The sequence below is a fragment of the Falco punctatus genome, assembly GCF_963210335.1.
Source record: "Falco punctatus genome assembly, chromosome: 4".
Taxonomy (NCBI): Eukaryota; Metazoa; Chordata; class Aves; order Falconiformes; family Falconidae; genus Falco; species Falco punctatus.
Genome location: NC_137583.1, coordinates 43,151,932 through 43,167,133, shown reverse-complemented (window position 1 = coordinate 43,167,133; position 15,202 = coordinate 43,151,932). Strand labels below are relative to the sequence as shown.

The window sequence follows — 15,202 nt, the reverse complement described above, 5'->3', positions numbered from 1 at the left end:
ACACTGGATTCTCTTAGGGAGGTTATAAATAACAAAGTTTTGACAACACTCTACTCAAATTCTGCTTCTGAGCAGAAGACCCGAATCTTTGGTGCATTCAGGGGAAAGGAAGGATGTGGGCTTGATGCATAATGAAGACATTTAACTTCATTAAATCTCTTTCCCTTGGTTTTTCTCTACAGAAAGAAGTGTGCGTAACTAGTAAAATTGTAGACAAGATGTAAAAGAATGTATCTAACAAAGCACTTTTATCATAGATAGTTCCTCTACAAAACAAATAGCTACCAAAGTGCACTGGATTGCCTGCATAAATACTTCCTCTAAAACACAGCTAGCTTACAGTAATTACCTAATTAAGAAGGAACTACTGCAGAATAAAATTATAGTGAGAAATTTACTACTCTTAGCTTCACTTTCTTGCATACTGTTTTCCCTTCAGTAACAAACCAGATTTTTCCCCCCTGCAATCTGTAAGCAATAAAGGCTTCTTTTTGCATGAAGATGCCCTCAAGCTAGCTCTGGGAGAACCAGCCTCGGACCCAAAGGGCTCAGTACAGTGTGGAGACCTGGCTTCAAATCAGTATGGTCATGTTCATATGCTACTTCTTCAGGGTCCAAGATGATTCATCTATTGCAAAGTTGCATTGCTGTAAGGGTTAAACAGGCTGGGACAGTGCTAGCCAGGAGGTCTTTCACATTGCTCTACTATACAGTGTCAACAAACCCTTAAAGATTTAGGACTGGGGTGCAGGTTCCTGGTATCCTTAACTCTTCGGGTTTTGTCTACAAATAACCTTTCAGCAGTGGGAACTAATTTAATTTCCAAACCACACACATCATTAGCAAACCTGCTACAACTTAGTGTGTAGGCAAGATCTAAATAGCAGCATAATTTAAATCACATTATGCCATTTTTAGTCATCGTTGAAATTCAAGTTGCATTGATTTCAGTAGACTGGCTGAGAAACTACATTATTTCAATTTGTTCTCTTCCATTTTAAAGCTGTCTACAGGAAAAGCTTGAACAGGTTCACCACATTGGCTGCAATGCTAAAGCAAAGGAACATAATAATCAATTGTCTGGGAAATGTTACCTGAATATAAACACTTCCTCTCTTCTTTCTTTTTTTAAGGCTGAGAAGAACTTTTCCTTTGCATTTTCTCTCATTTTTTCATAAAGATTAAAACATACAGGAAGTGCTTACAGGATTCTCAGAAATACTATGATTACACGATAAATGCCCTGCAACTAAAAACTGTGCTATACTAATTCCCTAGGCTACTCCTTTTTGGTGACGTTTCACTCCGTATCTTCCACATTTAGAGAAAATAAGTCTTTAAAAGAAGTTGGTCTTCCCTCTACAGCTCCCAGTGGAGTTTTCTAAACATTGAGAATTTAGTTTCAGTATGAAAATGACTTGTGTTCATATGTTCTTGCAGCAAATATCCCCACAATACTTGGAGTATGAAACAATTTCAGGGGACATTTGATTGCTTTTGAATTTTTATGAGGCAAAAGGAAATAAGAATTGAATGAAGGTTTAAATGAAAGTGACAGTTTTAAGCATTTTTCCTTTGCAAAAGTGTTCATAGATCAAGCAGCAGATTTTTTTTTATTTAGAAGAAAAATTAGATAATGAAGCAAAATGGAAATAAGTCCCTGTAGAGCTACAAACACTGCCTCTATGAAAATGGCTTTATCACAAAAACACTGTTAGCATTTTCCCCATCACAATATTTCAGTGCTGTTCTTCTGCTTCCAATAAATTTGTATGCCAATTTGCCTACAAATTTCTCAGTTTTATAACAGGAAAGAGATGGTGCATTTCTCAGCCGAAGTTGGTTGCCTGCTTTCCAGGAACAACTTCATTAAATGCTTTCATGTGATTTACAAGTGTACAGGCCCCTCCTTCTGTCTCCCCTAGGAGATTTAACTGCCGTATGTCCTTTTACAGAAATGGCAAGATCAAGCCAACACTATACAAAACCATCCCATTACTATAACCTTACATCAATCTCCTCCCCTAAATTAAACAAAATGACATGCCAGAATGGAAGCAGTTCCAATAGCAGTGTTTAAAAGCAGGGGTGAGTTCTGATTTTTTGTGCACCATGAGGCTTACAAAAACGTTCTGCTTCATTCAGATACTTCAGGAACTCTTCCAGACAGAAAATACAATTGTGGTACTGGAGAGATCCATAAAAGCAAAGGAGTACCCACTGAATGTGGCTCAGACACGCCTGGAGGGAAGAACTAAATGACCCAATGTAGAACTCTGCTGGGATGCACCTCAGCTTCAGTAAGTAAAGGCCAGACTACTCCTTCCCTTCCTCCAATGACTACTCAAGAACAGGAAATTTAACGACAGTGTGAATCAGTTTGATGAGATGAGAATTACATTCATTACATTGTGATACAAATTGTGGTAGGAAGAAGTAAAATCCAAGTAGCTACCTTGAAATAATGGGCCAAAACATTTAACGTTCAGTGTGTGTGGTTGCCTGTAGAATCCCTCCCCCAGGCCAGTTGAGAGCTCAATTGCTTGTTGGTGACTGATACCTGTTGGGATTAAGTCTCATGTCCAAGTTGGTATTTAGGAATTGATTTTAATTCCATTCTGTATGAAACACAAGATTTCACTTTAGGAAATACCTAATTTTAGAAACATGTTATCCCAGAAAAAAGCCTGGTGTGAAAAGCTATTTAATGGTCAAGCTCCTTAAAAAGTCAATTGCAGATAAAAATGAGGCAGCACCTCTTACTGCCTCAACTAATTTTCAAATATGTAGTGACTGCAGTATCACCTTGGTATAGATTAGCTCATTTGGCATACATTTTGGTTATACAGCTGTGGGAGTTTCCCAGCACATGCTGGCATCAGCTTGGTGATCCATGTGCTGTGATCCACTGTACAGTTTATATCGTGTCTTTCTGGATATACATGTCTAAGATACCAGCTTTCCTTCCCTAATAACTGAAGAAGGGTCTTTTGGATTTTAATCCCATTTATCTCCCTCCAATCCAGTTTGAACACATCAGTGATCCAAAAGAACCCTATTGAGTATGTCTTATTTAAAATACTGTCTTCAAAATGCTTTGTGGGGTTTTCTCCAGAAACACTGCACCAGGATTTCTCCCATAGCTGGAGTTTCACAGTCCAGTAAAATAATTTTTCATATATTTATGAAAAGTAGAAAAACATTACCTTTTTTATTTTTGTCTCTACCAAAATCCCATTGTATTCAACAGCTTCACATACAATGACATTAATGAAATACATAATGCTTAATCTGAGTATTTATATTATTTTCCCTAAACAATGTTTTATCAGCTCAAAAAGCTTCCAGTCAAACAAAGGAGTGGCAATAAATCATAGGGTTTTTGTACTGGTATCTTTTAACTTTTTCTAACTTCTTAGACCATTAATTGTACAATGCAATATACATTTTTTTCAGCATCATATCTCCTTAATCGGATTTCCTTGACATTTCCTTTGGCATATCCATGTATTAGATTTCTTCAACTTCATGCTCTGCTCTCCACCATCCATTCAGTCACAAAATACTGTTTTGTATCTGAATTCTTTTATATCCATTTGGATAATTTCATTCACATGGCTCTTCATATCACACAAATCATTCCTGTTCTGGATGCAGAAGTTCAGCTGTAAGAAACCAGAAGAACTTCTGACTAGACTGTAGCATTCACTCAGCAGTTATATTTACTATGGGAGCAGATCATTTGCCACTCAGTTACCACCGCACCATCAATTAGGTATGCAAATAAGCTAGTATCAACATTTTATTTGAAAAACCCACAAAACAAGGTTGCCTTAAATATTAACATACAACTCCAGTTCTATACTCAAGAGTGAGTTTTGTTCTCTCTCCACTTCCTCCCATCTCTTCCACAAAAATGTCCACAGCATTATGATTATGGCAATCTGGTCAGCAGGGCTGCACATATCCAAGGTGTAAAGCTTGTTGGATTTAGGATCCAAAATGCAGGGCGTCACATTATTCCTTCTTCCCACAACAGCTAGTGATACTGTTGATGTTCCAAAGGGTCCTGTCTAAAAACATTTGGAAGCTTCATCTAAAGTCACTGGAATGTCAGAACGTCCTTGAATATTTTCTTCAATTAGAGTGAAGGGACATTAACATGACATACTTAAAACCAAGAAATGCATAGGGGTTCTGAATCAATCTTTGCTCCTACTAGCTTCTAGGGTATATAAGGGCTTCACAAGCTGTGGCACAGCTATTCGGAAGTGTTTTAGGCTTAACATACACACAAGTTTTCTGTCAGTCTAATGTGATTTCTAATAGTTTAACCAAAATGTTTATACAATTACACTGTTTACTAGATGTAGTTGTACTGACACATAATTAGCATATCCTGTTCTCCCTTCCTCCAATACATATGAATTTTTCTCTACCACAGCTCCCTAAACCAGACCAGGTTTCATTGGATGCTTTAGCCCAAATCATTGAATGTTATGTTCATCATAACTGCAATTAGAGATAGAAGTTCTGATGAGGTATTTGAAATCTTGACACTTTTTTCTACCACAGTTTTTGGTAGAGCTCATGTCTCAAAATGGATATTCTTGTAGACAAAATCCTAGCTGAGAAAGTAAAAGCATTTGCTAATTCACTTTTTACGGATTTTTTGCTTTTAAGTAATTTAAGTGTATTTCTCTCTTGTGGCTTAAAGCAAGAAGGAATTCAGCCCAATAGCTCAACTGTAATAGGGGAAAAAAATATTAAATGAACCACTTCTTCTTAACATGTAAATGTTATCTGAGTTTGCTGTTTGTTTAAAAGGAAGTACTGATGTTGGCACTTGATCTCGGTGTGTGCTGCCAACTTTGTAGTTGAAGGGATTAGACAGAAAACAAATTAATAAAGTCTAGTTTTTCTGTGCTGAAGCAACTGGGACTATCCCAAAACAAGTTAGTGGATTCTGGAAATATAGTCTATAGTGCACCAAGCAATTAATAGATCGTTAGACAAAACAAAGTTGACAGATTTAGAGTTTACCAGCTCAGTGACTACACAGGAAGATTTGCCACATCTTCATTGATAAGCTACTGAAGAAATGCAGCTAATATCAGCTCACAGAAATTCTTGATTTCAGAGCTTTCAGTGGTTATTCTGGCAAGTGGTTCTTGTTCCAATTAACATCCCTCTGTGCCAAATCTAGACTGCTTAGCACATTCTGCTGCACAAGTTTAAGCTATCACAAACTACAGCAACACTCTCCAGTAACATCCATCCCAAACTTATTCTACAGGACCATACGCAGGTACACAACACAGCCACGGAGCCCTAGAGAGGCTACACAAATGAGAGACTGCAAATGAAGAAGGTAGCAATTATAAAGGTATATCGGAGTGGGTTTATCTGCTGCTGAAGGTCATCACATGTAAGAAATCACCACTTCTTATAGATGCTACACAAGCTAGTTTGGCAAATGGGTTCCACATCAATTCAGTCCAACATCTGTTCAAATCCTGCCTGAACGCATGACCTGTCCACTGTTAAAAAAGGAACATGGTGAGGGACTGCTGAGGTTATGTGAGCGGCCCGTCCCCTTCTCTTTTTTCAGACTTGTCACTGAAGTTTACACTATAGATGACACCTTACAGACCTTAATGTGACATCTGCAAGAAGCCCATGATACTCTGCAAATGCTGATCCTGAACAAATCAAAGCTGGAACATGAAATCTCTGTGAAGACAAACTCCTTCATTGACAAGAAGTGTATGGGCATGCGCAGTCTTCCCCAGCACCCCACGGCTCATTGGCTACACTTGAATAGTAACCTTTGATACCTTAGCACATGATATAAAACTTGCAGAGGTTGTAAATAATTTCCAAAGGAAGTCATTATTATTCTGTTTTCTCAAATAATGAAGTCCCATAGAAATAAACGAATGAAAATTAATATCATGCCTCTTTCCTTCGAGCAACCTTATATTCTCAGCTGTAGCTGCTACTAATTCAAACAGGATTAGTAGACTTATTCTAACAGAATCAGACTGCACTGAAATAACCAGGCAAATATTGTAAAACAGGAATCACTAGCAAGAGAAAAACGTTATACCAAAACACCAAACTTCTCAACATAATCAGTACAATACAGGATTTAAGGGTTCGGGATAATGTGCCATCTATGATTGTCCTTGTCTGGAAGAGTCTAGCTTAAATGCTTACCCCATCCTTACATTCTCCTCCTGTCTAGCAATGCTAAATTTGGTGTTTGGAATTAGAGGAGGCTGAACAAAACTTGATTCACAGAAGCTGAAGGGCAATTTCAGTGCAACTGCTTCAGGTACACACGTAGCCTGTATTCACTGAGAAAATTCGGTTTTTCATATAAATGAGTATGAAGAAAGTTTGCCTATTTATATGAACTATTTGTGACTCGTGATATTTGCCTAAGTCTGAAAGGTCTTACCTGTTTAGAAACATGTCCTATCTATCATTAGATCTCAAAGGACTTCACGAGCAAGGACAGTACCGTTGCTCTGTTGCGACTAATGAGAAAGTTGAGACAAAATAGGAATGGAACCAATGTACAGAAACATGATGCGCTTAAAGTGTGCTGAAATTATCCTTCAGTCTGTAAGTCAAGATTGTTGTAGCAGTGGAGTACTACTCTGTGGTGGAGGGGAGAAGGATGGAACAGGATTTGAGATCTGACTCTTCTGGATGACAGCTGAAACATATTAACAGCGCAGTAATGCTAGTAAAGGATTTGAGGAAGAACTAGTTTTAATTAATGGTAAAGCAGCACGTTTGGGACAAAATGGAGTAATAATGTTTCACTGTTTGTGTTTCTTCCTGGATTTACTCACACTCATTTACAGAGTAACTGGCAAACTACTCTGCAAAAAACTCTAATAACTGAGCTGTTTCCTGCTGCCTCAGAGTCCTCTCTACAGGGCAGCTTTAGGAACACACAAACCTCATTTTACGCTGGACCCACGCCAAATGCGAAACAATGCTAGGTTTGAAAGTCTCCTGAGCAAACTGGCTCTGTTCCTTATCCTTTGTTTTGTGTGGGTGGTGGCTTAATCTAGCTACCAACAAAAGTAACATTGCTGAGGCACGCCAGGCTGAGAGCTGCCGGTACTTCGTGTGAGTTAACTTCAGCTCTCACCGAATGTGGCTACGGCTGAGCCGTCTTACACTCAGGTTCTCTCCTTCAGTTAGAAAAGCCATATCTCCTGGCTATTGTGTCCAGCCATTTACACAGTGATATGTTTCTAAAGTTTTGAAATCATGGGAAACCATTTTGGTACACAGGATTGGGAAGTGACACCCAGGTCTACTTCTGATACTCGTTAAACCCCTCTCTCACTGACTACACTGCATCTTGACTTTCTAAAGGAGGGTAACTCCATAGTCGTGTTGCACGTGACTATGGGGAGGGCAGGCTGCTCCATCCAGTCAGCTAAAGCCAAATGATGGCTTTTGGGGAGGAATTTCTCTGAGTATAGGGAAAGTTCTAGAAATAATGGTTTTGTATTGCAATGTATGACTGCAGAGCAGTTCAAGGGGTCCTGGTGATGTGCTGCTGGAGATCTCTGTTACTGAAGACTTCACCTGTAATCTGGTTTGAATGAATAGTCATACCTTGCTGTTTCTTACACAGAAACACTTCACAACAAACTTCTATCACAGAACCCCCTTGAGACATGACTTTAGGTGGGAGGAATGAGGAATCTCACCGTTTTTTTTCCCAGCAAGGAAGACACACTGGTAAGATTTTCCTCCCTCTCTATGCCTTTGTATGGAGGCAAGGGAGATTTTATTACTTGCTTCTCTTACTACCAAACTATAGTATAAAGCACTTGTATTTGTATTTCATATACTATTTTTACAATTTATGAAGAATAATATTTGTGTCGAGCTGTTAAATATTGACAATAGTCCCACGCTATTTATCAAATACTGACAGCTGACCAAGCAAAGGAGAAAAAAATTATTTGGAAATTTGGATCTTCTTAAAGCCTTTAAATATATTTCTAGAAGTTGGAGGCTTTCCCAGTTCACACAGCTACTCTAATAGCTAGAAATAGTTGCTCCCTTCCTTATGCCAAGAACTCAATTAAGAAATACACAGCAGAAGGGAGGCACTTCTGAGAGCGCTGATTTTTTTTACTAGTTCTTGACAGAAAGAGAAAAAAAATAATCTTTGTCTGAAAACAATCAACATCAGTGAAAAGTCCACCTGAATCACAGCCCTGAATTTGAAAATTTGGGAGCTTTGGGCTGGAGATGGTGGGGCTGAACAATAGTTCTGAACATCACAAATTCCATCTCCTTCCTGACTGTGCCTTTGTTCAGCAATGTTCTCTCTGAGATCTCAGCCCTCGTTTTGGGTGGAGTACTCACTTGGTACATTGTCAGTGCAAACAACACTGAACTTGTTTGAACACAGTGTGAACTCCTGAGTGACTGCCTAAACCCATAGATCTATGACAGTTAGTACTGTTCTTTAAGAGCATCATTTTGCCTGAGAGCACTAATTCCCTGAGATTCAGCTACTATCAGCAAGAACAAATTTTTACTGAGTACTTCAAAAATAACAACACTGTACAAAAATCATCATCTTCCCTAACTATAACTGACGAGAAGACACTAAGTATATTATCCTAGTGGAAAAAAAAACACCTCAGTGAAGAAAATGCTCTTGTCTTTCATTAGTGGTGTCCACACACGCAGCACACTTCATGTTTGCTGATAGTGTACATCCTCTTTTTAGAAGTAAACAGTTTTCTTTAGGCTACTGAAAAGGAGGAGACTTCCATGGACCTAGGCTATAAACCTCTATAAATCCAAAAAGGCCAGAAATAAGTCACCATTTGCTTCTTAGAAGTCAAGGTAGATTGATAATGCAGAAAATGTGCATTGTAGTCTTGTTCTGCTGCTGATTTACCACATAAATGAATCTACACTCAGCGTCCGGAATGAAGGTAATCCCAGTTGTGGGATTGTGGGAATACGTCAAAGGAAACACATTTCTAACAATCATAAGGATACTCACCCAGATAAACCTGAGAATCTTTTAAAAAGACCCCAACAGAATATAAATTCTTTCAGCTTTTTTTCCATAGATCTCTCTTCTTATGAACTAGGTTATTAATTATTGTACTCACATGCAGCCACAGACATCAAGAAGCCAGATCTACTGTATTTCCATGTATAAACTCAGAAATTTAATGAAAGATAAGATCTGTTTTATAGCAAATAGACTAATGCAGAAAAGACCAAAACCTGTCCCTGCCTGTTTCAAACAATGAGATAATTTTAGTTCCAGACAAGCTATTTCCTAACATTATCTAAACTATAGCTCATAAAGGTTTATGGACTCAACCTCCAGAGTAAGAAAACAATGGATCTAAGTATCTTCACTAATGATAATCCCAGTTCAGTGCCACAAGGTTCCTGATTATAGTGAAGGTAGCTTATTTTACCCAAATCTACTAGGGGTTCACTTCTACCTCCCTCATTTTTTTAAATTTTAAAATCACAGCAAGGAAGCAGAATTTTTCCTGTACACATTAAATGCCTTGCCACACAGAATTTACAGACTGTGTCCCCAGTCAATATATGTGATGGTGCTCATGGCAAATCTTTTTGGTCTAGCTATTCACCTAGGTAAGGCCTGGCATGTGCTTTCAGCACAGGATATTAAGGTGTGAATTACAGGAGACAAGGAATATTAACTATGGAGACAAAAGAGTAATGAGATTGGAAATTTGCATTTAAATACCATTACTGTTTGGTAATACAGTTGCACAATTGCACTTTTTCATAACATAACTGTGTTTTAGTTTTATTAAGGGGGATAGCATAGGAGGCACCTCTCAACACCTGCATCCCCCTGCCCTCCCCCTTCCTAGTGGTGCATTTTGGCATTTTCATTTTTACCAAAAGTCAAGGAATGTTCAGTTCTGTATTTACTTACAGCACATGCAGGCCCACTGAGGTAATAAGAAATCCCAAATGAAATGAAGAATACATGCCAACAGTTTGTTAAGTAACTACTGTCTTGGGTAAGGTTAGGCACTGACTTTGACCTCTGCAATATTCAATCTGAAGATACGAAGTTGGGAGTCAAGCCTTCAGGTCGTCACTCTGCAGCTGCTTCAGCAACACTCATTTCATAGAATCACAGAACAGCTGATGTTGGAAGGGACCTCTGGAGGTCATCTAGTCCAACCACCCCCTTACTCAGAGCAGAGTCAACCAAAGCACATTGCTCAGTGCCGTGTCCAGTCAGGTTTTGACTGTTACAAAGGATGGAGACTCTACAACCCCTCCAAGCAGCCTGTTCCAGTGTTTGATAACCCCCACAGTAAAAAAGTTTTGTCTTGAGTTTAAATAGAATTTCCTGTATTTTCACCTGATCCTCCTCTACCAAGCATAACTCTTCCTTGCTCCAGACTTTCCCACTTGTCCTAAGGACCTGAGATTTCTGAGGACATATCTTATCAATAAAGACCAAGGGTGAAGAAATCATTGAATATCCCAGCTTTTTCTATATTGCTGTCCCTGTGTCCCCCGCCCCATTCACCCAGTAGTCCCACATTTTCCTTAGCCTTCCTTTTGTCGCTGATACACTTGTAGATGCCTTTCTTGTAGCTCTTCCATCCCCTCAGGCTTGGACCTCTGTACACCTCCTGGATGACCTGACACTGCTTTCACCTCTTGTATGCATCTCTGTCAAGCCTGAGCTTTATCAGCAGCTCCTTGTTAATCTGTGCAGGCCTCCTGTCACCTTTGGTTTATTTCCTGCCTATGTTAATGGGCCATCCTTGAAAAAACAGTAAGACCTTGGTGATCCCTCTTCTCTCTAGGACCATATCCCATGGTGTCTCTGAACAGGCCAAAGCCTGCTCTCCTGAAGTCCAGGGCTGTGATCCAACTATTTGTCTTGTTTCCTTTCAGAGCCTGATCTTCAGAATTAGGTTCCTTGAAAGAAGGAAATAAAAAAGATCCACAACCTGGATATGTCATGTGAAACCTCTGACATTAAACATAAGGAGAAGTTAACTCTCTCCTGATGGTAGTGCTACAGAAAAATCCCTGATGTTATTTAAGTCTGTTCCTTACATACTAATTCTGTCCTTTTCCCCATGAGAACGGTGGTGGGTATCATTAAGTTAGAAGAACTTAGGAAACTCTTCCCTCTCACACTCTCCTTTTAAAATCAGTTTTTCTTTTTTATTGGTGGAGAGTGTGCCTGGAGCTTGTTCTTCAGCATGCTTCTCCATGCTCTTCTTCAGAGCAGATGCTGTACCTTCTTTGAGACAGATCCAGCAATTCAGCATAACTGACCTCCAAGCCTGTTTTATTTCACTCACTTTTTTCAAAACTACACATCTATTACTCATCATTGCTAGGAGGTAGAAAGGAAAACTGTAGGTTGATACTAAAGTGGTGCACCCACCCTTCTCTCTAGGGAAACCATCTTCTTATGTCTTCCTCATCCCATATGTCATCTTGAAAGTTTTTAATCAGAAGACATTGCTCATTCCCTAGTACAGAGGAACTAAGTATTAGCTACTTGGAAAAATAATAACCTCTCAGAAGATCCCTTGCTGAAACCATATTAAGTCCAATCATTTCAGACCAATGTATTTAGGACTTTTACATTTGAATTTGAATCTAGACAGTCTGAACTGTTACTCACCCCCAATCCATGCTACTACTTTTGCCTCAGAACATGATCAAAACTTATTTTTGTACAGCAGTAACACATAGGAGACCCAAGAGATCTGTACTTTTCACTCTGCATAGGCATAATGTCATTGTCATTAATCAAAACATATTATAATGATACACTCTTACACAAAAAAGTGATCAGAATCAGTGAGTCCCCTGACACTGTTTATGACTGCAGACAGTGTGAGCCCCAGGGTAGGCTGGTCAGTACAAGAGATCTACAGATCAAAAAGGATTTTCTGGGATTTCCTCCCTCTCCAGAAATTACAGGCATGAATTTAACATATTATGATCATGCATTTCCCTAATACAACACAATACCTGACAGCTTTTGGAAATAATGGCAAAGTACATGCATCGAAACTATGTTTAGTAAAGGTGAGATTTCAAATTTCTGTCTCCTTGAATCCCAATAAAATAATTTTTTGTTAGATGATTGAGTTTAACTGACAAGCAGCTACAATACGTGCTTGTCACTATACACAATGGCTTTGGCTCATTTTCTTTCATCATCGTGAAAGAAAGTGTATGGGGCAACACATTTTATAGAAGCAGTTCATGAGAACAGGAGAACTGCAACACAGAAGTAGATATACCAGTGACAGATGCAAAAGCAGACTGCTCCAGACCTGGATTCTGACACCAAAGCGGTAGTTTACAAACTACCATGAAATTTTCAGTTGATTTCTGCATGTCCTCCAAATTCTTTTAAGAAGGAAACCCACTCCAAGCAGTTTACAGACTTTTTTTTCCCCCCTTAAACAAAAGGACTAAGTTCTAACAATAAAGAAACAAATAATTCCGACAATGAAAAATAAATAACCAATAACAAACAAACAAATAAATAAATAGTGCTTTACTCTGGAACAAAGATTTTAAATTTATGGAGGATGTAAACCAGCAAATCTTTCTTCTAATGCAATTTGCTTTGAAGTATTAAAGAATAATCAAAATTTCAGTATCACTGAATTATGATCCCACACCATGTAAGAACATGCTTGCTCTCCTCAAGTCATAAAATAACCTCTAGCTCCTTATTACTTGCATTACCAGTTTAGATCTGTCGTCTGGCATCAGGCCTGCTGAAAAACCATGCTATAAAACAAACCTTCTATTAAAACTTAGTCAGGAGAATAAGGTATGGGTCAGACTGGTCGAAGTGTAACTTGGTGAAGGAAAGACCCTTCCAACTATTTGGACTTTATACATCTAGTTATTTTTCAACTGGAATACTTAAATGTTTATCCAGTCTTCCTACGATTCCCTTTGATCTCTTACATTTTTATTTTAACAAACACAGATAGCATTCCTGTATCCATATTAGACAAGTAAGTAGAATAGACAACACAGTGGTTTGAACTTTTGTTTGGATTTTCTCTCAGTATTTACAAACACCAAGGCAGACCTTAACTGGTTGCCAATGCAAAGAAATTCAAGCTTATATTGAATACCCATGCTGATAGGGTATTTTTAATAGAAGGCAGACCTATGCTATACAAATGAGACTCCCAATCATTTTTTGTGGAGTTTTTTTTTTTGTTTGTTTGTTTTTTTTTTTTTTAATTTACTGTTGTGGCTATCACCAAGGTCTGCAATATTGACTAGAACTTCTAAAGTAGAAAAAATTGAAGGGAAATAAGTCTAAATATACAAGGCAGAGGTTGTATTCTGGTGGGAAATTTCTTCATGTTGTGAAACAAACATTCATAAGAAAATTCAACATAACAAAACCAGGCTTTAAATAAACAAAACAGTGGTGAAAATAATCTCCAGGCCAGAGGGCAACAAGCAAAGTGTGGTCAGGAAGGTGGTGGGACAACGAGCATCAGTGAGTTCCTACTACCCAGAGTCTAAAAGCTCATTACAGTTATTTCACAATTAAGTGGAGCTGGCACAGCAAGAGCAGGGAGCTACAGCGACTGTGTGGGGTACTGAGCAGCACAGACTGATGTGCTGAACTGCACTTCAGTTATGGCCGTGAGAGCCATCCTGCTGATGATTGCCTAGATCACAGGCATCCTGCAACAACCCCTGTACAATGCTCCTCGTGGCCTATGTGTCCTGGCTTGGTCCTTTGCTTTAGCATGCGAGAAAAAGCGTTTATTGAGCAGGCATCTGATGTAGTAGGGCTCAGGCTAAACATCTAGGCACTTCATATGCTACAGTGTAGTTAAGGCACTGCAGGAGGAAGAATGATATTGTTTTAAAAGCTCAGCTTCAAAAACAAACACAGTCATGGTACTACAAACATGCAACAAAGACAGGAGTGTATTCATCCCCTCATATCACATCTGTGCCCTGCAGGCAATGTTCTAAGAGAAGTCTGTGAAACTTGTACTTACAGCTATCTCAGGCAGCTCCACCTATAACTGTCTCAGCTCTGGCTCTCCCAGTGCCTGACATGATGCCAGAAAAGCGTACGTGATCCCTTAATGTTCCTACACAGCACTAGCTGTGCTTAACTAGCAAGCATTTACAAACACACTACACAGGAAAAAAAGGTAAACATGAAAATGGACTCAGAAGTTTGATTTGCATCTATTGTGTTCATTTGCATACACTGCAGAGAAGCACAGTGATCTGTACACACTGACACTCTTGAATCTCTCAGGGAAGGACCGTGCTTCTGTGCAGTCCTGAAGGAGCTCTAATCCAGCCCTGCGTCCAAGCAGTTTGTGATACTTCCGCACTGCAGACACTGCTGTGACTTCAGCCCATGGACTGAGTTGATTAAACGTTAACCAAGGATTTGTACGTGCTTTACTGCCAGAACTGAGCTCCGTGCTACTATGGCTGCTGCATTACGTTAGTCAGTTGCAGTATTGCTGGAGACTTTTGTTGCAGTCTGTCTATCCTGCTGGCCACTCCTCCAGCACCAGCACTTTGTAGACCCTGAAGATGCTAAGCTGTAAGTAGCATTAGCAGTCCTACTGTTTTCCACTGGCCCCAAGTTCCTTGTTCCAGGGTCCATTCCTAACCCCACTCCTTTAAGGAACACAAAAAGCCAGCTGCAGAGCTCAGCCAGACACCCTTCGTTAAGGGAGCAGGAGAGGCAGCAACCACAAGGCTGGTCTATCAATGGCTGAACAATAGCTAGGCTGGCCAAACCCAGCAAGTGGAATTCAAACTGAACTACCTGCAAGCACCCTTTGTGTTACACACATTTTACTAGATTGCAGGATACATTGGCTAACCGGCTGAAAGACACATTTGCATACACAAATAATTTTCTTGGCATGTGCTTTTTGCTGCTTTTAGAGCTTGCCTGTCTTATAAGCAATCTATACATATTGTTAAGATGAGCTACAGGTCTCTAGTTTTCAGTAGCCTGTCAACACTAACGTTACAAAGTATCACATAGCACTACGCAGAGTACTTCAGGGATCTGCAGTTCCCCCATCAGTTGTCACAAAGTTTTTACAATTCAGCTATTCCAAGATGTCTCCTGTAACCGCTGTTA

At 39.3% G+C, this 15,202-nt stretch overlaps 1 protein-coding gene across 1 annotated transcript in view; it reads left to right on the top strand.

The window, feature by feature from the left end:
• The window catches only part of TEKT5 (tektin 5), a 33,238-nt gene extending 22,733 nt beyond the window's left edge, over positions 1–10,505 (top strand). Inside the window, 6 exon segments of the mRNA XM_080387018.1 lie at positions 440–585; positions 2,087–2,259; positions 2,263–2,300; positions 5,612–5,660; positions 5,664–5,779; positions 5,781–10,505. Coding sequence (XP_080243144.1) covers positions 440–585; positions 2,087–2,259; positions 2,263–2,300; positions 5,612–5,660; positions 5,664–5,779; positions 5,781–5,820 — 562 coding nt within the window. The 3' untranslated portion in view covers positions 5,821–10,505.
• The last annotated feature ends 4,697 nt before the right edge of the window (positions 10,506–15,202 follow it).